Source organism: Babylonia areolata, chromosome 1, assembly GCF_041734735.1.
Source record: "Babylonia areolata isolate BAREFJ2019XMU chromosome 1, ASM4173473v1, whole genome shotgun sequence".
Classification (NCBI taxonomy): Eukaryota; Metazoa; Mollusca; class Gastropoda; order Neogastropoda; family Buccinidae; genus Babylonia; species Babylonia areolata.
In genome coordinates this window covers 72809218-72834217 of record NC_134876.1, presented here as the reverse complement: position 1 = coordinate 72834217, position 25000 = coordinate 72809218, and the positions used below count along the sequence as shown (strand labels likewise).

The 25000-nt window shown below is 38.9% G+C and overlaps 1 protein-coding gene across 2 annotated transcripts in view; it reads left to right on the top strand.

Moving 5' to 3' along the window:
• LOC143287155 (FAD-dependent oxidoreductase domain-containing protein 2-like) overlaps positions 1-25000 on the top strand; it is a 185096-nt gene that overhangs the window by 160072 nt on the left and 24 nt on the right. For both annotated transcript variants that reach the window (XM_076595109.1, XM_076595102.1), the window contains exons 2-11: positions 4398-4655; positions 6742-6880; positions 8304-8495; positions 9659-9789; positions 11432-11552; positions 12053-12280; positions 12700-12869; positions 15042-15213; positions 15949-16187; positions 17383-25000. The exon at positions 17383-25000 is cut by the window's right edge and continues 24 nt beyond it. In XM_076595109.1, coding sequence (XP_076451224.1) covers positions 4412-4655; positions 6742-6880; positions 8304-8495; positions 9659-9789; positions 11432-11552; positions 12053-12280; positions 12700-12869; positions 15042-15213; positions 15949-16187; positions 17383-17690 — 1944 coding nt within the window. In that variant the 5' untranslated portion in view covers positions 4398-4411 and the 3' untranslated portion in view covers positions 17691-25000. The remainder of the gene's footprint in view (positions 1-4397; positions 4656-6741; positions 6881-8303; positions 8496-9658; positions 9790-11431; positions 11553-12052; positions 12281-12699; positions 12870-15041; positions 15214-15948; positions 16188-17382) is intronic.

Here is a 25000-nt window from a genome sequence, read left to right as displayed (position 1 = left end):
CCTGATTTAATTTTGATTTTTAGATATTATACATTTTTGTTTCTGTTCCTTTTGCCCAACATTTAATTAAGCTAAATGTATTTTTCAATTAAAATGTTTATCCACTGTTCATAAATATCCCCAGTTCTTATCACAGTGCTTGCATATAATTCAAACTGTAGATTTGTATCAAATTTCAAAAACCCAACTGAAGTATTTGAATTGTGTGACTTTAGCTTCTCATTTATGAAAGTATTATGTAATTTACACGTGCTGAAAAATCCATACAGATTCTCTCTCTCTCTCTCTCTCTCTCTCTCTCTCTCTCTCTCTCTCTCTCTCTCTCACACACACACACACATACACACACAGACAGACAGACACACACACACACACACACACACACACACACACACACACACACACACACACACACACACACACACACACACACACACACACACCCATGCACACATGCACACATGTGTATACATACATACAAATGCACACACAGACATGTGGATGAACACATTTGTATACATACATACATACAAATGCACACACAGACATGTGGATGAACACACATATAAACCTAAACACTAATGTTAACTTCATGCCAGAGTTTAACATAATTATGCTTCTGTGGGAGAGGAGTGGGGGATCAATTAGCACAATCCCATCTGAATATAATCTTAAAAAGCCATGTTTATACTCAAACCACTGAATAAATCATAGAAATTAGGTAGACAAAGTGAGATACAAACATGTCCAGTTACTGAGCTACTGAGTAGCCTTTTGCTTTGTTTTTCTGTACCTCTTAATTACCTCCAAATCGTCTAAATTGAACACATATATACACTGACAACCTCCCCATTCTTATCTATCTATCTATCTATCTATCTGATATAAATTTTGTTGTGCCTTTTTCATCATCCAAAAAGTGAAATGGAATTACAAATGTGTGTGTGTGTGTGTGTGTGTGTGTGTGAATCCCTTTGTCATGAAAGATTCAAGAACCAGGATGTTTTAATCTGTGTTCCCTTCAGCCCTGCATATGTGTGTAGATCCTGTTTCAGGAGGAAGGTGTCAAATTTAAGCCCAAGGCTGTGGTCACAAATGTTACCGTTAGTTTTCAGTTCACCAGGAAAGAGATTGTGTGATACCACAGAGCGGACGTGCCAGATGTCATATCCTGCCTTTGCTTGTGTCCTTCACTGGAAGACAAATGTTTTCTGTCTTTGTCTTGCTTGTATTCATGCTGTCACTAGACTTGAGTCAGATTTAGGTAGCTCATATTTAGGTAACTCATGATATTTATAGATATATGCGTGTGGGAGAGTGAGTTGTCATTCTTATATAAAGAGAGAAAGGTACAATACAATAACACACACACACATGTGCACATACACACACACACACACACACACACACACACACACACACACACACACACACACTCACCACAACACAACACAACACAGCACTAATTGTCACAAAATATAAAGTCACTTTATTGATTCTTGACAGGGGAAAGATTTTTGCTTGCTCATGTATATTTTTTATTCATCAAGAATCATATATATATATATATATATATATATATATAATGCAAGCATGAGAACATACAGGCATTAAGCTATGTACAGTTTCAGTTACAAAGAGAGGTGTTAATGTGTGTGGACTCATCCATAATGTGCTGCACCACATATTCTTTTGGAAAAAATTAAGAACGGTGCAGACCTATACCTGACTTTCACATAAACACAAAGTGCTAATCAGGACTTGAGAGCCAGCCCTAGGTTTATGTAAAACATAAACATAAAGTGAAACAGACAGACAAAAAAGAAAAGAAAAAATAAGTGAACAGATAAAAATGTAATACAGTGAAAGACATGTGGAAGGTAGAATGATTGGGGAAAATGTAATTAAAAAAAAAGAGTGAAGTTCAGCATTAAAAAAAAGATTAAATAGATACATGCAGTTGATTCACACACACACATCATTCAAGCTCTCGACTGTTGGCTGCCGTTCTTTCTCTGTCTCTGGACCTTGCAAATGGAATGAACTTCCTCTTTTGCTTCTTCAAGTCTCCACACTCAGCTCTTTCAAATCTGGCCTTAAAACCCACCTCTTCCCAAAATAGCCTCCCTTCCCTGCCTCTTGCTTGTCTTCAGTTTCTCCAGTTTTAGAGTTATGCATGCGTGCGAATGACTGGTGTGAAAGCACTTTGAATTGTCTCTGCACAAGATTCAGCGCATATAAATACCATTATTATTATTATTATTATCATTTGGAATCTACAATAAACTGAGGTCCTGTATGCAACATGCGCCTAGTACACGTTAAAAAGACCCATGGCACCAAAAGAGTTGTCCCTGGCAAAATTCTGCAGAAACACCCACTTTGATAGGAAAACAAATACACGTGGAGACAGGATAAAACAAGTGTCACTCACTGTAGTGATGAGCTCACCCTGGGAAGAGCAGCCCAAATTTCACATAGAGAAATCTGTTGTGACAAAAGAGTAATACAATACAGTGCAGTGCAGTACAGTGCAATACAACACAATACAGTACACAATTCCTCTGCCGCTGTCTCTACCTCTGTATTTCTCTCTCTCTCTCTCGCTCTCTCTCTCGCTCTCTCTCTCGTCTCACTGTCTCTCAGTTGTTATGTCTTTCGTTGTATTTGTTTCTTTAGTCAAAATGGCTGTAAATGCTTTTGACAATTAACCGTCATGTCATGTCATGTCATCAAACACATGCACACATACAGATATGAGCATAAGAACATACAATGACACAGGCACAAACAAAGACATGTTGACAGAGAAATTGATAGACAATAGAATAAACAAATTGATATGGACTGCATATAGCGGCAATAATTTATGGATTCATGCAGTTACCATTTCTCTCCCCTAGGCTTGCTCTTTCATTGCTTGAAGCACATGTAATTATCTTTTAACTAATTTCTATATTTACTTTACTTCGTCACTTCAGATTTAAATTTTACTTTGATTTATTGATCTACTTATCTACTTTTTCTTCAAAACACAAAGGGGTGGAACAATCCATTATTCTCACCTGACTTACATCCATTATCAGCAACCAATAATACAGCCTGTAAATATTTCAAAGTTAACTTATTAACCCCTGGGTACAGAACAAGGGAAAAAAGCCCTCTCCTGTTGCCACCACAACTCATACACCCCTCTCAAACCAGCATGATCCATCAGAGTGTCAACCTGTCTGCCCCAAAATCAATATGCACTGCCAGAAAAGAGAGACCAGCGGTTGGTAGGACTGGCTGTGGGGATATTCCCGGTGATTGCCCAAGGCCTGAGACAGACATGAAACAGCAATGCTGGGTCCTATACCGCTGGCTTGGCCAGGAGAGACCCTGGTCGTTAACTCTCGTTTGTTGTCAATTAATGTCTGGGGAAGGAGGAGGATGAACTGTGGGGGTATTATGTGCCTGTGAGGAGGGACAGACTGTGTCCAGCCTCAGACAGATTCTGCGTGGGAGGGAGCCTGGGTGATGCTGCTGTGTGAAAAGATAAAGGGGAAACACCCAAAACAAAACAAAATCAAACTCTTGCGTACATGTTTGCACAAATGCATGCAAGGGTACACACTTGCACACGCACACACACACACACACACACACACACACACACACACACACACACACACATGCGTGCGTGCGTGCGCGCGCACTCAAACTGGAGGAAATTGTAACAGTCATTAATGTTTGAAACTGTTATCATGCTCTTGAATTCCCATTATCAGTTATCTTTAAGACTGTGTTGCTCTTTATTAAAAAAATTGTTGTTTGTTTTTACCTTACATTTACAAATTCAAATTGTCATTGATTTTTTTTTTTCTTCTTTATTTTTTCTTCGGGAGGGGGCAGACTTGGTCTTCACTTAGGATGAAACAGTCAATAAATCAAAGACACACAGGCACACACACACACTCAATCATACACACACACACACACACACACACACACACACACACACACACACACACACACACACAGAGTAATAATGATAATTATAATCATGATAATAATAATGATAGGAAAGGAAGAAATTCATGAAAACAGTGCACAGAGATGATGATGACCACTGGTTTAGCATTCAAGGATTGAAATGAATGGAAGCAGAAGAGTATTTTGTCCTTTATCAGTGACATTATTGTGGAACATGTGTGTACATGTACACACACACACACACACACACTCTCTCTCTCTCTCTCTCTCTCTCTCTCTCTCTCTCTCTCTCACTCTCACGCACAAAGTGTTGTGTAGTAAGAGCTTGACTTAAATCTGCTTTCAAACAGATTACTTCCAGACATCCAAATCTGATTTGCTCTCTCTGCAACGAAGATCTCAAAAGCTTCCTCTGTCTGCAGGCTGAAGAAGAAAGATGACACAAAGCCATAGACTCCTGAACCTTTTGGCACCCAGCCTTGTGGCCTTCACCTTTGTCTTCCAGTTGACCTCATTATATGTACTGCTGCTGAACCCTTTGACCTTTGCCTTGACCCCTGACCCTCACCGCTACCATGACTACTGTGTTATTGGTGCTGGCCCAGCTGGGCTACAGATTGGCTACTTTCTGAAGAAAGCCAATCGGGACTATGTTGTTTTTGAGCGCTCTAATGTTTCCGGTAAGTTGGCTGCAACCAGATTGAGAAATAACCCCTTGTTTGTAGCTTGTTCAGAGATTCTCAGTTCAGTCTGTGTTCCTTTACTTTAGATTTTGTCCTAGACATGACTTAAGGTGATGGCATTTGTGTAATTTGATGAATGAATACTGTACTTGTCGTGACCAATGATGTTGTCAAGTTTATGTTATATGCATTAAGATAGAGAAGACAGCAAGAGAAGCACAGTCTGTCGTGAACTAAAAAAGTTAGTCCTGTGCTTGTTTTTGTTTTTGTTTTATGATTTTCTACTCGGGAGAGATTTTTGTTATTGTTGTGTACGTGTCTGTTCTTGTTTTCATCTTTAGTTGATGAAGCTGTGCATCCTCTGCTTACACGTATTTGAACTTTATTGATTTAAGATTTGAGTATCTCTGTCTCTCTCTCTGTCTGTCTGTCTCTAGTCTGTGTCTCTCTTACGATTTTCTGACATCAACAGCTGCGACACAATAGAAGTCAGCGTCTGTTCAAACCTCTCATTTTACCGCAGACTGCATGCTTCCATAATGACAAAGGACTGAAAGGGGTTGAAGAGGGGAGAGAGAGAGAGGAGAGTGAAGATTAATGGGAGTATGGGTAGCAGCGGGTGTTAGGTGAAGGTTGTCACCTGAGAGAGAGGAGGAAAAAACACTCAGCAAACAGGACACTTGCAAATGCACAAGTACACCCCCCACACACAGTCAGCAAACACCACACACACACACATGCACATGCACACACACACACACACTAGCAACTTTATGACAGAAAATGGTTTATCATTATCCCTAGAAAATACAAATACGATGCTATTGAATACAGGATCTGATCCAGAACAGCTCCCTGTGTTTACAATAAATGGTACCATTATAAGTATACACAATCTGTTAAATTTTTGCCTTTAATTTTTTTCACAAACAGATACACACATGCATGCATGCACATACGCACATATGTGTATGTATACACCCAAATACACACCATGACACTCACACTTACGCACGCACACACACACACGCACATTCAGTTCACAAGTATAAATGATCTGTATAGTTATATGTAAAATGATAAATTCTGTTACTTCATTCAATTCTTTTTCCTATTGCATGATTTGACGTTATAGACTAAAGGCTTCTTATATGAAAATATATAGAAGATACAGCTTTTGCTTGTGCTTATAGATATGCATATGCCCTGTTTTTTCAATGCAACACAAGAGACATTTACAAAGGCACATTCACACACACACACACACACACACACACACACACACACACACACACATACACACACACGTCAAGAGTTCCTTCTTTTCTCTGATTTGAAAAGAATTGTATAGTTGACTGACTGCAGCATTGAGAGAGATGAAAAGGCTTGCCATACATGTTCCCTGCTGATAGAAAGAGGCAGAGCTTGTACACAGTTTGTGTGTAGGTGTGTGTGTGCGCAAGAACAAAAAAGGAATGTATGTATGTACATCTATGTGTGTATTGTATGTACATTCATGTGTGAGAGTGCATCGTTCGTTTATTTATTTGTAGTCTGTTCATCTAAGATGACGATAGTAGATTGAAAATAAATGATATTATTATTATCATTTGGATTATTATCATTTCTATCATAATGATGGTTGTTATTATGAAATCGACATTTCTGTATATTCGAATGAAAAGGGGGGCGGTTGAGGTGGAGGGGAGGGCAGGGGAAAGGGGGGGCGGGGAGGAGGGCAAGGGGGAGGGGAATAAGAAAGGAAGAGACAGAGAGAGACAGACAGACAGAGAGAGAGAGAGAACAGAATGTTGAAAAGATAGAGTACAAAATCTAAAATGGAGAGGGTGAGTGTCAGTGATTGGAGAAAGAAAAAACATAATATTGGAAGTGTGTTGTATGTACATTCATGTGTGAGAGCGCATGCATGTGAGAAAGATTTTTTTTTGGTTTTTTGTGTGTGTGTGTGTGTGTGTGTGTGTATGTATGAGAGAGAGAGAGAGAGAGAGAGAGAGAGAGAGAGAGAGAGCATGTCTTCACTTATTTGTTTAACATGCTTTTTAAATTTTGATTTCTGTATCAGGTAACTTTTTTGTGACTTACCCTCGGCATCGAAAACTGATCAGCATTAACAAGCGATACACTGGCAAGACGAACAAAGAGTTCAACTTACGCCATGACTGGAATTCCATCCTGTCAGATGATGAGTCACTGCTGTTTAGGTAAGTCAGGTAGAGATAATTTTTCAAGACTATAAGTGAATGTATATAAAAAATTGTAATAAAATGTGTGTGCATGTGTGTGTGTGTGTGTGTGTTCATGTGTGTGTGTGTGTGTGTGTGAATGCGTAGGTACATATATATGTACATGCATGCATGTGTGTGTGTGAGCGAGTATGGGAATGAGTGAGAGAATGCAATATATGATGTTGGTGGACATCCATTCTGTCTTGTTAACTTCCTTTATTTCATTCTTTCCCTTCATCATTGTTGTTTATCCTGCACCCTCTGTGTTTGATTCTTCTTTCCTTCCACCTTACCTTTCCTTTCTTTCATGCTCCCATTCCCTTGAAAATACTAAGTGACAATTTTTGTGTTACAGACTGTCATGCTCATCCCATGACCTTTAGGCTGATGGACATTAGGCAACTTTTGATAGAGATTTGAATTAGACTGAAAGCTTGAGTATCTCTGGTGTTAGTTTGGTTGTCTGTTGTTTTTCCTCCCTCCAAAAAGAAAACTGGTTTCATATGAATTAATATATACACTTAATATACAGTCTTTGTCTTTATCAAAAGAGCAAAAGTGACTTTCTTGTTTCAAGTACAGTGAATTTAGCTCATGTTAAGTTACACAGGGGCAGAGTAGGTTAGGCACTGGACTTCCGATATAGTATTAACCAGTTATCCAGGTTCGAAGCCCCATTTCAGCATGGTATTGTATCACTGGGAAAGGCACATCACTCTGATTTCCCTCACTCCACCCAGAAGTGAACGGGTACCTGACTTTGGTTGAGGAAGGTTAAAACGGCGAAAGTAGAGGATTTGGCCCTGCCTTCCTATGCTGAGTCCTGGACACAGTGGATATGAATTCACTGCCTTCCTATGCTGAGTCCTGGACACAGTGGATATGAATTCACTGCCTTCCTATGCTGAGTCCTGGACACAGTGGATATGAATTCACTGCCTTCCTATGCTGAGTCCTGGACACAGTGGATATGAATTCACTGCCTTCCTATGCTGAGTCCTGGACACAGTGGATATGAATTCACTGCCTTCCTATTCTGAGTCCTGGACACAGTGGATATGAATTCACTGCCTTCCTATGCTGAGTCCAAGATACATACGATACAAATTCACTGCCATCCTAAGCTGAGTCCTAGACACAGTGGATATGATTTCACTGCCTTCCTATGCTGAATCTTAGACACAGTGAATATGAATTCACTGCCTTCCTTTGCTGAGTCCTAGACACAGTGGATATGAATCCACTGCCCTGATGGCTATAAAAGACTATGGAACCTTTAACCTTAAGTGGAACAAAAAACTCTTTGTATCATTAAGTTTTCTATACATTGTTTTCTGTTGATACTCTGTGACCGGCATGTTTTGAAAGACTGATATGAATAACAACTTTGGCGTTGCAGGGAATACTCCAAAGAAATGTTTCCCCACGCTGACCGCATAGTGGACTACCTCCGTGACTACCAGCAGAAGTTGGGCGTCAATGTGCAGTTCAACACAGAGATCAGCAACATTCACAGCGTCCACAATGCATCTGCACCAGATGGAGTTTTGCACTATATGAATGACCAGAATGGAAACGAGCATTCTTGCAAGTAAGAAGCAGTCAAGAGATGTTTAGATTTTAAAATGTGTGGTTTTGTCTGGTGAACTCACCTGTCTTTGGACACACTCACTCACTTGTGCATAAGCGCGCACAAAACTTTAAAAACTTTATTAATGAATATAAAAAATAACACACACACACACACACACACACACACACACACACACACACCACACACAAGATTTATAACAATATATATGAATTATATGAAAATGCATGGAGAAGAGACAGAATGTTGCAAGAAATGGGCGGAATGTTTTGCTGTGACAGAGTTGGATAAAAAGCTACTTAAGTTGCTTCATGCTTCATTGATCATGTGCAATTTTTTTTTTTTTTTTTACACTAGCCAGTTTGAGTGCTAATTACAGCCTCTGAATTATTTGTGGCTGTGTGCCAGCGAGAAGTGAATAACTCCCTCTATTTTTTCTTATCCAACTGAGAATAATTTTTGGCATCTAGAATGTAATATTTTGTCATTTGTATTATACCATGTCACACATGCTACGAATCCACCATTTTTGGACAATGTTATTTTGACAATGTTATTTGATTTGTGTGTGTGTGTGTGTGTGTGTGTGTGTGTGTGTGTGTGTGTGTTATTTTTGATGTTCAATAATAAAGTTTTTAATGTTTGATTTGTTCTCTTTTTCCATGAAACTGATATTTTGTATGTGTCTTGGGAGGTTTTTGGTGAATGCCATGCTGATATTTGTTTAGTTTTTGTTAAGGGAACTCATGGCCTGACTAAGCACGTTGGGTTACGCTGCTGGTCAGGCATCTGCTTGGCAGATGTGGTGTAGCGTGTATGGATTTGACCGAACGCAGTGATGCCTCCTTGAGCTACTGATACTGATACTGATTCTCAGTTTTGGACCACTGTTACTGTTACACACTGTCAAGGGAAGGGGCAGGAGTCAAGGGGGACAACAATGATTTTTATGATAATGATGGTGATGATGATTTTTGCTTTGTGAAGAATAACTGAACAATAATGCAGTTATCTTTTTCTTTTTCTTAAAATACATAGTTTCCAGTAGACAAGGTAGTGAAGACTTTAAGGCGAACAATGTGTGTGTGTGTGTGTGTGTGTGTGTGTGTGTGTTGTCATGATTCTAGTGACCAGTTGTGTTTACTTGCACGTTGTGGTTCCAGAGTGGTGGTCATGGCGACAGGGATGTGGAAGCCCAATATTCCAGACATGCCGGGCATCGAGCATGCACTGGGCTACGAGACCATGAGCCTCAACCCAGACGACTACGAAGGCAAAACAGTGCTGATTCTGGGTAAACTGAATAGTTTCTTCTCCACACTGGTTTTGTGACTACAACTTCAGTGGGTGGACTGTTGCATGTGTGGCTGTTTATTTTGGTATAGCTGTTTGGAGGGACAGAGGTGGTGTGTGGTGTGTGTGGCTGTTTATTTTGGTATAGCTGTTTGGAAGGACAGAGGTAGTGTGTGGTGTGTGTGGCTGTTTATTTTGGTATAGCTGTTTGGAGGGACAGAGGTAATGTGTGGTGTGTGTGGCTGTTTATTTTGGTATAGCTGTTTGGCGGGACAGAGGTAGTGTGTGCTGGGTGTGGCTGTTTATTTTGGTATAGCTGTTTGGCGGGACAGAGGTAGTGTGTGCTGGGTGTGGCTGTTTATTTTGGTATAGCTGTTTGGAGGGACAGAGGTGGTGTGTGGTGTGTGTGGCTGTTTATTTTGGTATAGCTGTTTGGAAGGACAGAGGTAGTGTGTGGTGTGTGTGGCTGTTTATTTTGGTATAGCTGTTTGGAGGGACAGAGGTAATGTGTGGTGTGTGTGGCTGTTTATTTTGGTATAGCTGTTTGGCGGGACAGAGGTAGTGTGTGCTGGGTGTGGCTGTTTATTTTGGTATAGCTGTTTGGCGGGACAGAGGTAGTGTGTGCTGGGTGTGGCTGTTTATTTTGGTATAGCTGTTTGGAGGGACAGAGGTGGTGTGTGGTGTGTGTGGCTGTTTATTTTGGTATAGCTGTGTAGCGGGGACAGAGGTACTGTGTGCTGGGTGTGGCTGTTTATTTAGGTATAGCTGTTTTGAGGGACAGAGGTGGTGTGTGGTGTGTGTGGCTGTTTATTTTGGTATAGCTGTTTAGAGGGACAGAGGTGGTGTGTGGTGTGTGTGGCTGTTTATTTTGGTATAGCTGTTTGGAGGGACAGAGGTAGTGTGTGGTGTGTGTGGCTGTTTATTTTGGTATAGCTGTGTAGCGGGGACAGAGGTAGTGTGTGGTGTGTGTGGCTGTTTATTTTGGTATAGCTGTGTAGCGGGGACAGAGGTAGTGTGTGGTGTGTGTGGCTGTTTATTTTGGTATAGCTGTGTAGCGGGGACAGAGGTAGTGTGTGGTGTGTGTGGCTGTTTATTTTGGTATAGCTGTGTAGCGGGGACAGAGGTGGTGTGTGTTGTGTATGGCTGTTTATTTTGGTATAGCTGTTTGGAGGGACAGAGGTGGTGTGTGGTGTGTGGTTTGATGTTACCTTAATGCATTGTGTGCTGGTTTAACAGCCTCAGATAACTCTGCCCCAGAGTGTTTTATCCCATGGTCATAAAGGGCAAGCCTCGAAAGAATCCAGCCTAGAATCTTTTTTGGCTTATCAAGATCAACCCCCCATCCCCTTTAGTTGGAAATTACCCCCTGTTTTACTGGTTTAACCAAGGTATTGAAAAGGGTAGGGGAGCTTATATAATTACAAGGATTGTCTGGAGCAACATAAGACAAAATCTGTTCTTTTCAGAAAACAGCAACAGCAGCAACCAACAATTACAAGTGAAAAAAAAAAGAAGCTTATGAGGGCAGTTTTGTTTGTGAATAAAATTGCCAAAATGATTCAGCAGACAGTGTAAGGAAAGCTGTGATAACCAAACTATTTCAGGAGACAGTCAGTTGATTCCTTTTCTCTCTCTGTCTTCAGGTCGTGGTAACTCGGCTTTTGAAGTGGCAGATGGCATATACGGTGTGACAAACTTGATCCACATGGTCAGTCGGTCTCGTGTTCGCCTCTCTTGGGAAACGCACTATGTTGGGGACTTGAGGTAGAGTCCAGATGTGCAATCTTTATGTTGTTCTGTGGTGTGGTGTCAAGTGGCATGTTGTGGTGTGTGGTGTGGTCTGTTTTTTGTAAGATTGTTTTTGAAATATGTTTTGGTAATCATTTTGTTGTGCTGTGGTGTGCTGTGGCATGGTGTAGTGTCGTGTGATGTGACATAGCGTGGTGAGGTTATTCATTCTGCTTTTTGTAAGATTGTTTTTGAAATGTATTTCCTGTATGTATTCATGTGTATGTGTGTTTCAAAGCAGTCAACAATGCATTGCACAGATATACATATGTGTGTGTGTGTGTGTGTGTGTGTGTGTGTGTGTGTGTGTGCATGCCTTTGTTTTAAAACAGTCAGCAATGTGTGTGTGTGTGTGTGTGTGTGCATGCATGCCTGTGTTTTAAAACAGTCAGCAATGCATTGTACAGATATACATGTGTGTGTGTGTGTGTGTGTGTGTGTGTGTGTGTGTGTGTGCACACATGCCCATGTTTCAGAGCGGTCAACAATGCATTGCTGGACACATACCAGCTGAAGTCTTTGGACGGCTTGCTGGAGGCAGGGTTGTCTGAAGTTATGCTACAAAAGCACGGGGACAAGCTGACGGTCGAACCAAAGGACAAGAAGGAAGAAGACTTCTTTATGGTGGACAATTTTGCCATGAGGGAACCCTATGACACAGTCATTCGATGCCTGGGCTTCAAGTTTGACACCTCTGTCTTTGGGTAAGATGTTTGTGCTTATGTGTGTGTGTGTCTGTGTGTGTGTGCCTGTCACTTTGAGTCTTAGTCTGTCTACATTATTGCCTTTTGCTGATTATTTATTTATCTCTGTACTTTCATTGTTGTGTTTGTTGTGATTGCAAAAAAAAAAGAAAAAAAAAAGAAGCTTTTTGAAATGTGCTTTATCTAATTTTTCAAGCGTTTCTGTACGATGTATACTAGTAGTAATTGAATAACAAGAATAAAACATGTTAGAAAAAGGAACATTTAAAAAAACCCAAAAAGACACAGATAGTTCATCATGTCAGTAGCTGAATATTCACGCAAAATTTTGTAATCCTTTTGCAGAAATGAAACAGGGATACAAGTTCAGCATGTCAGTAGCTGAATATTTTCACAAAATGTTATAAATTCTTTTGCAGGAATGAAACGGGGATACATCACGGTCATGGACGCGCCAAGAAGTTCTTGCCAATCAACCACAACTATGAGCTGAAGTCTAAGCCAGGCATCTTCATTGCCGGAACGGCATCGCATTCTCTGGACTTTCGGAAATCAGCTGGGGGATTCATTCACGGCTTCAGATACACAGGTAATACACAAAAACAGTATGTACTTTGAAGTAAAAAATGTTGAAAACAGGACAAAAAATGATCAACACAAGTAATTGTAGACACTTTGAAGTAGAAGCTGATGAAAATTTTAAAAAAACCCATCTTTCACAGGAAATAAAGTATACTTGGGAGTAAAGTTGTGGAAAAAATAGAGGGGGGAAAAGTCACTCACAAAAAACAAAAAAAAAACAAAAAACAAAACAGTAGTGAAATAAACAGATAAGGGAGTGATTTTTTTTAAATAGAAAAAGAATACTTTTATTGGCAACAATATTTTTGGAAGTGAAGGTCTTCAAATGTTAAAAACAAACAACTTATACAAAGTCTGATAGCAGTGGTATAGATGGTTTCTTCAAAAATTGAGGGGTTTCTGAGAGAATGAAATCAAATTGTAAAGCTGAGCTCACCCATATATATATATGTTTAATCCATTCAACCCTGGGTTGTTCACAGACTTGGCAGGCTTCCTTGCCATACTGATGCAGAAAAAACGCAGAAAATACAGTGTTTTTCTTCCAAATTAAGTGTGGACACATCCAGAAATACAGAAGAAGTTAGTGACCTATCTTTGTGGTCTGCATGTGTAACAACATGAAAATCATTTTAATGAGATGAATTTTGACACCAGAGAAAAAAGAGAGAAAGAGAGAGAGAATTGTTGTTATCATCAGCATCATGCAAATCCCAAAATACATTTGCATAGCTTGTGATATATGTTTTGCTAAGAAATTCATATCGCAGTACAGCTCAAAAAAGATTTCTTCACAGTAAGCATGAAACATTTGCAAGCCACGTGCAGAGTAGTTGTGTGCATCGTAAAGGGAAACAATTATACTCTCTTGCAGAGAAGGCTCAATTTGTTTTAGTCATTGAGTAATTTCCCTTGGTATACAGTGACTTTTTTGCATAGTAAATGACTTCACAGGGGTAAGCATTGAACAAGGGTGGTCTGGTGGGCACTCCCATATCGCATGCATAATACCATAACTGTAAATGGGTGGGGAAATGTCAGCCTAGAGCACAGATTTTAAAAGAACTGTGGGTGTGCATTAAGTGATTGGTGAGAAATCCTGTAAGACTTCTTTGTGATCCATATCTCTACCAGAAATCTAATCATCTGGTTCTGGGCCTATAGCTGACACTTGCATAGAATTTTGTTAAAAAACCCAAAAAAACAAACAAACAAAAAACAAAACAAAAAAACGCACAAATAAAAAAAACAAAAAAAAAAGACTGTCTTCAACTTTTTATTGAATTATGCTGACAGATAAAGAAAGAGTGAAAAGGCAGCTTCCTTATGGAAGTAAATGAAATCAGAGTGTGTTGTTCACATCCCAGCCGACTGCGAAGGGGCCATTTCAGGGCTGAATTCCTGTCAGTCTTAAAGCCATTAAAACATAAACCAAAAATAATGTGAACTGGTCAATAAGAATAAATCAGGGTGTGGATGTTGGGTACATACTTGTTTCCATAACCCACCAAACACAGACATGGATTACAGGATCTTTGACACCTTGATACTGAAACTCAGTTCTGCCTTTTCCAGTGATCTGATGTCATCATCGGTCATCATCATCGACATTATCATCATCATCATCATGAGGGAAAAGATCAGTACTCTCTTTTTTCCCCTTGCATTGAAGGTTATATTTTCTCTTCAACATCATCACCATAACATTTTCATATTACAATGAAAATATAACTTATGACACATGTGGTAATTTCAGTACAAACATAGTAAAAATTTGCAAGAATATTTTCAAAAAAGAAAGGAAAGGAAAACAACAACAACAACAGAGCAACAAACAAAAAGGACCACCAAACATTAAAATAACCTCAACGATAAAGGATTATCACTTATGATATGACACCTCAGTTCCTAACTGGCTTTACACATTTGACAGTCACATTACATGGATGACAGGAAACATAAGAGAACTACGACAGCCTCATTGCCACAAAGTTGGTATGTGGTAATGGTGATGTTATAACTGTAATCGGAATCCATCTGTTAGATAATTGTGTCAGGTTATCCTGAACAACACAGTGCAAAGACATATGTTTGTCGGGAACTAATTTTTTTGTTAAATAAAACAAGTATCCAAAAAGAAAAGAAAACGGAGTTAAATAACCTCCTGTTTTGTGTTCAGCCCGCGCCTTGTTCCACTTGCTGCAGTGGCGCTATGAGGGCGTGCCGTGGCCGTCACAGAATCTGCAGGTTCCTGTCACCCAGCTGATGAGTCACCTGCTGAAGAGAATGAACGAAGCGTCAGGACCCTACCAGATGTTCCAGGTGCTGGGTGATGTGGCCGTTTTCTCAGAGTGAGTTCCAAGGTCCACATATACATAACTTAATTACCCGATGCACGCATGTCGTCAGACACTCGTTCAGTACTCCGCCGGTTCTCAGTTAGTTTACTGGTGTCTCCCCAGTATCTCAGCATGCACTGAGATAACGTTTTTTTTGTTTGTTTGTTTGTCTTTGTAGGGATTGAGATGAGATTAAGTTATGGAGAAAAAAGTCATTTGGAGATATGAGAACTGTTAGAGTGTCTTAGAATTTTCAAAAGTCATCTTTTTTTAGTGCGTCAGCCCTAATGATTACAATAAGTTAACCTCATTCTTTTTTTTTTTTTTTAGTATGTCATCCCTGATGCACACATTAAGTTAACCTCATTCTCTCTGCATTAGTGCATCAGCCCTAATTCACACATTAAGATAACCTCATTATGTTTGTTTTAGTGTGTCAGCCCCAATGCACACACCAAATCAACCTCATTATGTTTGTTTTAGTGTGTCAGCCCCAATGCACACACCAAATCAACCTCATTATGTTTGTTTTAGTGTGTCAGCCCCAGTGCACACACCAAATCAACCTCATTATGTTTGTTTTAGTGTGTCAGCCCTAATGGCAAAATTGAATCAACCTCATTATGTTTTGTTTTAGTGCGTCAACCCTAATGCACACATTGAGTTAGCCCCAGTCTGTTTCATTTCATTTCATTCTTTTTACAACGTGATGTATTTACATTTACCTCAACTGCCATCAATCTGCAGGGATGGCAGAACGTTTGACTACTTTGAGGAGTTCCCCATCAACCTGCTGCACGAGTTCTTCACCTACACTGGTCGCCCGGCATCTCGGGTCCTGGTGGCGGTGTTGGAGTACGGGCCAGATTTCTCCGGTCCTGGCAAAGACATCTTCCGCTACGACCGCGCCACCGGGGACCCCTCTGAGGCCCACACGTCCAACTTCCTGCACCCCGTTCTGTACTACTATAAGATGCTGCCAACAGGTGAGTCAAAAAAAAAAAAAAAAAAAAAAAAAAAAAAAAAAGGATAAAAGAATAAAGAAAAAAAGAGAAAAAAAAGTGATTTTATAAAATTTCTGTTTATTTCCATGTTTGTGTTGCAGCTTGGTTAATTGTTGCTGTTTAATAGAAATAGGAAAGGACTTGTAGATTTTTTCTCAGACCTTTTATTGTGCTGTTGGATGTTAGGTGGAAAAGCATGATCATTATAAGGTTTTCGTCATTTTTGAAACTTGCTGTCATGATTTAGACAGAACAAACACAAGAACAAGTAAACAAAAACAGCAGCAACAACAACAACAAACCAGTGTATGCTTCTGCTCATACAAAAAAAGAAACTGTGAAATTACCCTAAAGTTTGAAAGCAGTGTTTTCAGTATTTTACCATTCCCATAGCCTGCCTCACTTGGCTTATATCAGAAATTGACTTAAGCATATAGCTGGGCCAGCAGCAAAGTGAGAGCTGTAAGGTCAATGGTTTTTCCACTGCAGTGGGAATTCTTTTACAGCTTAGTCTTTTGTGAAGGGCTTTCACTCTCAAACTAGTAGGCAAGGTTGCACTGGCTCTTGAGCAGTAGCCTTGGGGGCTTATCGGCCTATGGGGACCATCCCCACCATGACTGCCCTAAAGCCCTCTTGGTTGTGAGAATGGGGATGTAACTTGGGCAACTCACTCTCCACTATTATCAAGATAGTTGGGACAGCAGTTGCCTCCTCTGCTGTTCTGATGGTCATATCAGACGTGGAGTGTTGGCCTTGTGGTAACGTGTCGGCCTAGGAAGCAAGAGAATCTGAGTGCACTTGTACGAATCCCACAGTTGCCAGTATTTTCTTCCCCTCCACTAGACCTTGAGAGGTGGTCTGGACGCTTGTCATTCAGGTGAGACAATAAACTTAGGTCCCGTGTGCACCATGCACTTAGCGCACGTAAAAGAACCCATGCCAAGGGGTTTCTTTCACCAGATTCCTGTAGAAAAATCCATTTTGATTGGAAAACAAATAAAATTGCAGGCAGAATTTTTTTTTTAAAGGATGGAGCTCTCAGTGTAGCAATGTGCACTCTCTGGGCAGAGCAGCCCAAATTTCACACACAGAAATCTGTTGTGGCAAAAAGGGTAATACAATACAATGATTGACTGTCATATATATATATATATATATATATATATATCCATTGCAGAGCGCCAGATGTCACAGCGCACAAGGAAGGAGGTTCTGCCCCGCCCTGATGCCATGCACCACATTGTGGAAGATTTCCTGACATCTTGGGATGGCCCAGAGTCGCATGTGGCGCCGCTCCGCCACTTCCTGGACCATGTTACCTCCCTTGACCTGCGCCAGCGCTTTGCCCAGCCCTGCTTCCTGGAGGCGATGACCCACGGTCAGCCCAGCCCCGCCTGCGTCGATCAGTACATGCAGGGTCAAGGACTGACCGCCACACCAGACATGATCGCTTTGGGACGCAAGTCTGGAACCTATCCTTTCTGAGAGGTGAAAACCTCGAGCTGGTCAGACTGGGAATGAGGGGGGAGGAGGAGGAAAGGGGTGGGAGTTCAGTGTCATCTGTAAGACTGAACAGTGGAAGTTTTTCTGGAGCTGAGAGAGACTGAAATAAAATCTGGGTTTTAATGATGAGGATGGTTGGATCAGGTTTGGAACTGATCAAGGTTGAAATTTGGGTCAGGGTTTGTTTTTGTTTTATCACCGATTAACATTTGGATCAGGTTCTTGAACTGATCGTAATCTGTGTAAAAATATGGGTCAGAGTTTGAATTGATTGGAACAACATAATTAAGCTCCTTAGCTCTGAACATGTCTTTTTTCTCTTTTTTATTATTATTATATTTTTGGGGTATAAAGGGTAAGTTTTTTTTAATAACCAGACCAGCATGATTCACCTCCTTACCTCTCTCTCATTTTTTGTTTTGTTTTTTTGTATGAGGGTAAGTTTCTTTTTCTGATCAGACCAGCATAGCTTTGGTATGGAGGACAGCAACTATAGTACATGTGGGTCTGTGAAGCTGTAACTGGTGTTACTGAATGATAGCTAATTCTGTCTGATTCAGAAGTACTGACAAAGAATGATGTTTGACAAGGTGATGCATTTCTCCTGCATCTTTATCAAAGAGGGAACAAGCCTTTGTTGATGTGCGTAGTCATGAGTAGCACTTAATCGGTTATAATCTTGGTCATGGTTTTAACTGATGTAACTGTTAACCTTTCTGTGACTTGCCGTGACGGGATCAAGGTGTCATGGACACAACAGTCCATGCACATTTCCTCCTAAATGGAGGAACTGAAATCGTTTTGATATTGCCTAGGATCACATGCTTATTTAACTGAACTGGTCACAACTGATTTCCAGTCATGTTTGAAATTGTCAGTTTGGGAAACCTGAGTATGAAAAACAAAAGCTTTAGCAGCATTGTATTTTGCTGTCAAAATTAAAAATTCAGTGTTATCTACAAATCATTGTTATCACTTATAATGGTGTTTGAAATTTGATATTATCACCTACAGTTGTGTTTGAAATAAAGAATATGCATTAGAAAAAAGGAACATGCATTGAAAAAGTATTTTTTAGCTTCTGTAAATTGGTATGATATCCAAAATTGTTATTTAATGTTGTACACAAATTTGATAAGAAAGCTTTTTAAATGGTTGGAATCGTGCATTTGTGTCATGTACAGTTTGGGTGACCACTTTTGAAAGTGATCATGGTTGGGAAATTTTACATTGATCTGACCATGTTCATACACATTTTTCGTTTGTTATCATGGTGACAGATAAAGTATTTTTTAATTTTTATCTTTTTTTTTATATATAAATATTCCTTTGTAAAGGTGGTGGCTTTCTGGTATGCGCACCTTTGATAGTGATCAATGTGCCATTCAGGGTTGGGCTATTTTAAACCAGTCATTGAATGAAAATTATCATATCTTCCTGTATTGGATTGGGATGTTGCATTGTATTGTCTATTGCAACTATTTACAACACAGTGCAGTGCAGTGCAGTGCAGTAAAGGAATTATGACACAAAATACAAAGTTGTACAGAACACCTCTCAGCTTCATACTATTAGACCTGAGAAAAAACTGAGATTTATGTATAAAGCCTATACAAAACACAGCATAATTTACAGGCATATTTCTGTGTGGTAGATGATATGCTATCAATACATTACTTGATAATTTTTGTGTTTATCAGCACAGGGTAAGGGTAAATGATAGTGTCTCTAGAAATACAAGTCAAAGTTGTTCTGTTAAGTCACTGTAAATGTTTATAGATTTCAGTTGTGTCCAGAATATTTCTATTTTCACATCTTAATAATTTCACACACACACACACACACACACACACACACACACACACACAGAGCCGACCCCCATACACACCTCATCTAGATAGATGCAGGCATGTTCTTCCCAAAGTCCAGTTGACTGATTGAAAGACAATGCAAATAGATGCTATAGAAATGTAGGGACCACAATGTACAAATCAGGAGGAAGTTAACTGGGTCATGGAGCTGAAGGAAAACAAATCATCTACTCATCTCTCTCTCCCTCTTTGTTCTGATTACAGACTCCTGTTGTTGTGCTTTGATGTGTACAACAGTACGGCATTGGCTTTCTTGATCAGTGGCATGATGAACAAAATGATGTGTGTACAGTAAATCCAACCTTTGTCATTGTTTTCATGATGCTCTGTGTACTGCAATAAGTGAAGACTTAAATGTGTTGCGCATATTCTTCACAATGATGAAATTCCAATGTGATTGAAAGAGTATTTTAAACTGTTGATTTGTTCATCTGGTATAATCTGGTTTTTTTTGTTTTTGTTTTTATTGATTTGGTATAGATAATGTTCTGGTTGAAGCTGATTATTATTGTTTGTTGGTGGTCCATTTTTCTGTGACTTGAAAGGTACAAGCATAATAAGCTTGTATGCAAACTACATGCCATAATATTGTCTGGTTTTAGGAATAAAAAATTGTTGATTTTATTATTGTATGTATATATTTTTTAAATAGATAGTCATGTGGTGACAGAAAAAAGAGTGTTATAAATAGCCCTAAAGTATCTACCAGAAAAAAGTCTCAGATGGGTAAATGGTTGGACTTCCTGTACATTGTATTTGAGGGGATCCTTTCTTCCTCTTTCACTTGACTGAATGATTTGGTTCTTTACTGAGCTGTGGTGACAGTCAGACAGTGGTGGGTTTGAATCTGATGGCTGCCCCTGCGTGACATGGTCATCGTATTCTTTGATTGCTGCCAAAACAATGTGCCTCTTCTAATTTTTGAAAGACCCAGAGAAAAGCCAGACACACTATCATTGAGTTGTTTGAATTTTCAGTACTCTTTTGTCACACCCCTCTTCAGCCCATCAAAAAAGGGCTATGTTTGTCTGCCTGTCCGCAAAGTGTCAGCTGTCAGTCAGTGATCGGTGTGGAATGGAATCAACATTTTGATAGATAATGGTGAAGAAAAAATTATATATATTCACACTGTATCACTTTCCATGCATTTCTTCAAAAGGTCCTGAAAGTATAAAATACTCATGCAAAATGGCTTTGAAATGTGAAATCAAACGTTATTTAAAAATCATACAAATTATGTTACCGGGCATATTATGCTGATGTAGCCTTTTAACCGCCACCCCCCCAACCCATCCACCCCCCAAAAAAGAAGAAAAAAGACAAACACACACACACAAACACACACACACACTGAAAAAACAAACAAACAAAAAAAACTCCAGGCATTCTCAGCCTGAGCAAATTTCATCTGCTACCATGAAATCTCATTGGAACTGCCTGCTGCGGTGAAAGGGCTGTGATGTTACGATAGTGGTTGAAAGGAAACACAGTGAATAATATCAAAGCTCAGAAAAGTGCTGCTTCAACAGCGTTTTGGGGGATGTAAGTGTTTGTCTGCTCACATCAATTAACAGAATGTGACTTTTAAGGTAGTTGACAAAAATAAAGTGGACATTTGTATTTGTTACCAGCATCTCTGCTGCAGTTCAAAGCTTTTTTGCACCAGAAAACAGTGGGTTTGGGACCTTTAATTTACTGTTGCCACTGACATCTTTCCCCACGTACCCTTCATCCCCAGTAACAAGCTTCCACACTGAATAGATGATCACAGGAACATGACACAAGAATCTCCACATCAAATGGAATCTCAGCACAAATTGCCTGGATTTGGTTTCTTGAGAATGTTTTGGAAATGGTTATACATTGATTTATATTGCCATAGGTGAACATTGCTTCTCATTTCCTGTTGATTTTACAGTTGTTTTACTTTCAAAAGCCTGCATTTTGGAATGTTGAAACTGATTTTTTGAGACACTGGAGAACACATGTGGTGTGTGTCTCTGTGTGTGTGTGTGTGTGTGTGTGTTTGCATGCATGCGTGCATGCGTGTGTGCGTTTTCAAGCAGGAAACTCATTTTATCCATCGTAACTCTTTTCTGATCAGATTATTTTACCTGCACACAGAACAAGCAAGATTATTTCAGCTCATAGATTTTATTCATTCATTTATTTATCTATTTATTTATCTTTATTAGTGCTCATTTAATGTTGTTTATTGTTTCATCTATTTACATTATCAGTAAATCTGCAGGCTGTGAAGAATATTCAAACTGAATTATTTTGGCATCATACCTATGACTGCAAAAACTTTATTTTTCACTCAGTGCAGACTGATGTACATCTGAATTCCTCCAGATACAGTTTTCCCATTTTATAGAGATGGAACTTTGTTGCAAGCAGAATGGTTGGATTTCATGTTTTCTAAATCCAGGTTAATAATGATGGACAGATGACAGAAAGAGAGCAGTGTTGATGGCCGTTGAAACATAATCAAAGCAAACACACACACACACAAAAAAAAAACCAAAAAAAAAAAAAAGAAACCAAAACAAACAAAAAAAAAACGTGATGTGTCCATAACTGCCCAGACAGAATATTAACATGTTTTGATCACAAGTCTTAACTGCACTGGCTTACTCAAAGCAAGTGCCTGAGAAAATAGCTCAGTTTAGATTGTAACAAAAAGTAAAAATAACAAAGTAATAGGAAGATTAAAAAAAAAAATTGCAAGTAGATAAAACTGACATCAACAAAAAACAACTCAACAAACATACACCTGTATCAGTGGGCCACTATATACAGGCTGGCATTGTTAAACGCCAGCCCAGACAGATAGAAATAAACAAATGATTATATTGCAGGTAGTTATGTACTGACCGCTTACGTAGGTGACAAAACTGACTCCCAAGCCAAAATGGATACATGTTAATGCTAATGTCTTTTACTCATTTGCCCTCTGCGTGTGGAGCAGACACCAAAAGGTGGTGGTATGCAAAGCAACAATGCCCTATTTTACTGGACTCCTGTAATGTGTCACTTTGACTTGCCATATGACTGTGTACATATTCTGTGTCAGAGAATTGCCTGCTTTGTGTATAGACAGTGAATAATGTTTATTTGTTTGTCTGAGGGAGAGAGAGACTGTGTGTGTGTGTGTGTGTGATGGAGAGACTGCCAACAGAAGCTGATCCTTATCTTTTTGTCTGGTATTTCTTGAAATAATTTTTAAAGTGTAAGGTGAAGAGCATTAAAATCAAAAGTTCTAAATTCTACCCTAAGTATGTGTCATACCACATTCAGGACAAAATGGTTCCACTACATGTCAGTCAAGGATAATAATTTCACAATACTTTCTCTGTGTTCTTGTTTATACTGTTTATATACTAGCATGATTAATGTGGCTATGGAGATCAATTTGGTTATCCACACAAAGATTAGATCATGCAGCAATCTAGGGCCATTCTCATGAACACAGATCCTGCTCTTTCAGATTCTTGAAATGAATATTTATGATGTGGATCTTTTCATTTTTTTCCATTTCTTTTGAGAAGTGTATGTCCGTTATAATATGAATATGTATAGCCATATTCTTTGTACATTTTTGTCAGTTTGCAGCTGTATGCTCTAAATATGATGTGTCTACATATTTCTTTGTTACCCGTATGAAAGTTTGAATTTTTTAAAAAGTTGTTAACAAAATTCAATTTCATTCTGTTGAGTAAAGAAATCATGTAACACATCTCCAAGTTGAATACATGTTATTGTTATTGTGGAGCTGAGAAAAAGATTGAGTTGCATAAAATGGATAAATTATGAAGAGAAGGAGTATTGCATAAGCAGAGATCGGTTTGAACAGGCTATGGTTGTATACTTGTTTCAGCAAATGCTGCAGTTGAACGCTGATTTTTCAAGGGCACATTTTGATTTATTTGTGCAGGGTTGAAGACTTAGACCATGTCTTGCGTTCATAAAATGTGTTAACTCTGGGGTTTTTTTGTTTTGTTTTTTTTGTCACCAAGTTAATCTTGATGTGAGTGCATGTGTGAGGGAACTAGCAGCAATAATGTTCTAACATCCGTCATTCATTTTGTGCTGTTAATGTATTACCTGTACAAGGGAATTTGATTGTTGATAGAGGTTGGCAATTTGTTCATCCATTGTTTGTTCATCTACCAGTGATTACACTGTTTCTGTTTAGAATATTTTTGTTCATATACTGTTCATTCTATGATGACAACAATTTTTCCATCAGAAACATATTTTTCGTAATTGTTTATCCTATCCTACTATTGGAAAATATTTTTGTTCATATATTGTTTGTTCTACCAATTATAACTGTTTCCTTGGAAATGCTTTTATTTATGTACTGTTCATTCTACCAATGATAACATTGTATCCATTGGAAACACAAAGCTTCCTACTGCTGACACTGAAGAGAACATTTCACAATGCCGAGACAAGCAGCGTGATTTGAAGAGTCTGTCAAAAGCTATTTTGCGGTCAAGAGTTTTAAAACTATCACTTTGGCTTGGTGCTTTCCCGTCACCCCATATCACGGGAAGAGCTTCACTATGCTACCAAAGAAATCAGAATGCATTTGTTTGTTTCTTTTTGTTGGTGGGCTTCTCTGTTCACACCCCTCCACCCCCTTATCACCCTCCCACCAAACCCCTTTCTTTTTTTTTCACTGCTTCATGAGCTTGATTTTGTTTTAAACAGATTCTTGTTCCAGTATTTCAATGAAAACTCCAAGTTAAAAATCTTCAGTTTGGAAACTCTTGTTTAACATATGGAACAAACATTTATTAAGTTCTGGTTCAAGTCACTTCCGGTTCTGTATTGGGTTGGTGAATTCTGTCTGAAGTTCCAAGTAAAAGATCAAATGAAAGTTCAAATACTTTGAAATGAGTTGCAATGGCTTACAGCTCTGGGGAGACTTCTAACTGTTATGACTATTAAATGCACAGCCCAGCCATAATCATGTTATTGATTTAGGTGGGTTTTTTATGTTTTAGTAATGTGTTGACTTTTGATTTATATTTTATATTTTATATATATATATATATATATATATATATATATATATATATATAAATTATATATACATTCATTAATCAGATTTTTCTGGACAGTTTGTGTTTAGTCTTACTTCAGTCATTTTTATTTATTCTCCAGTTACAGCTACACATACTTGTATGTATTAACAATGTGTACATATATGTAAGATTAGACATACTCCATATGATATGCCTTTGCTGCCTCTTTCTTCAATAAACTTTATGGTGTTGTCATGGCAGGATGATCAGTCTTGTCACAGCATCGGAGTCTGTAATCAGTTTTTGTTGACTTTGCTGGTGTATGGTTTTCTTTTTTTCCCCCTCTGTTCTTTTCTGAAGAGCCTATAAAAAGCTTATTGCTTGG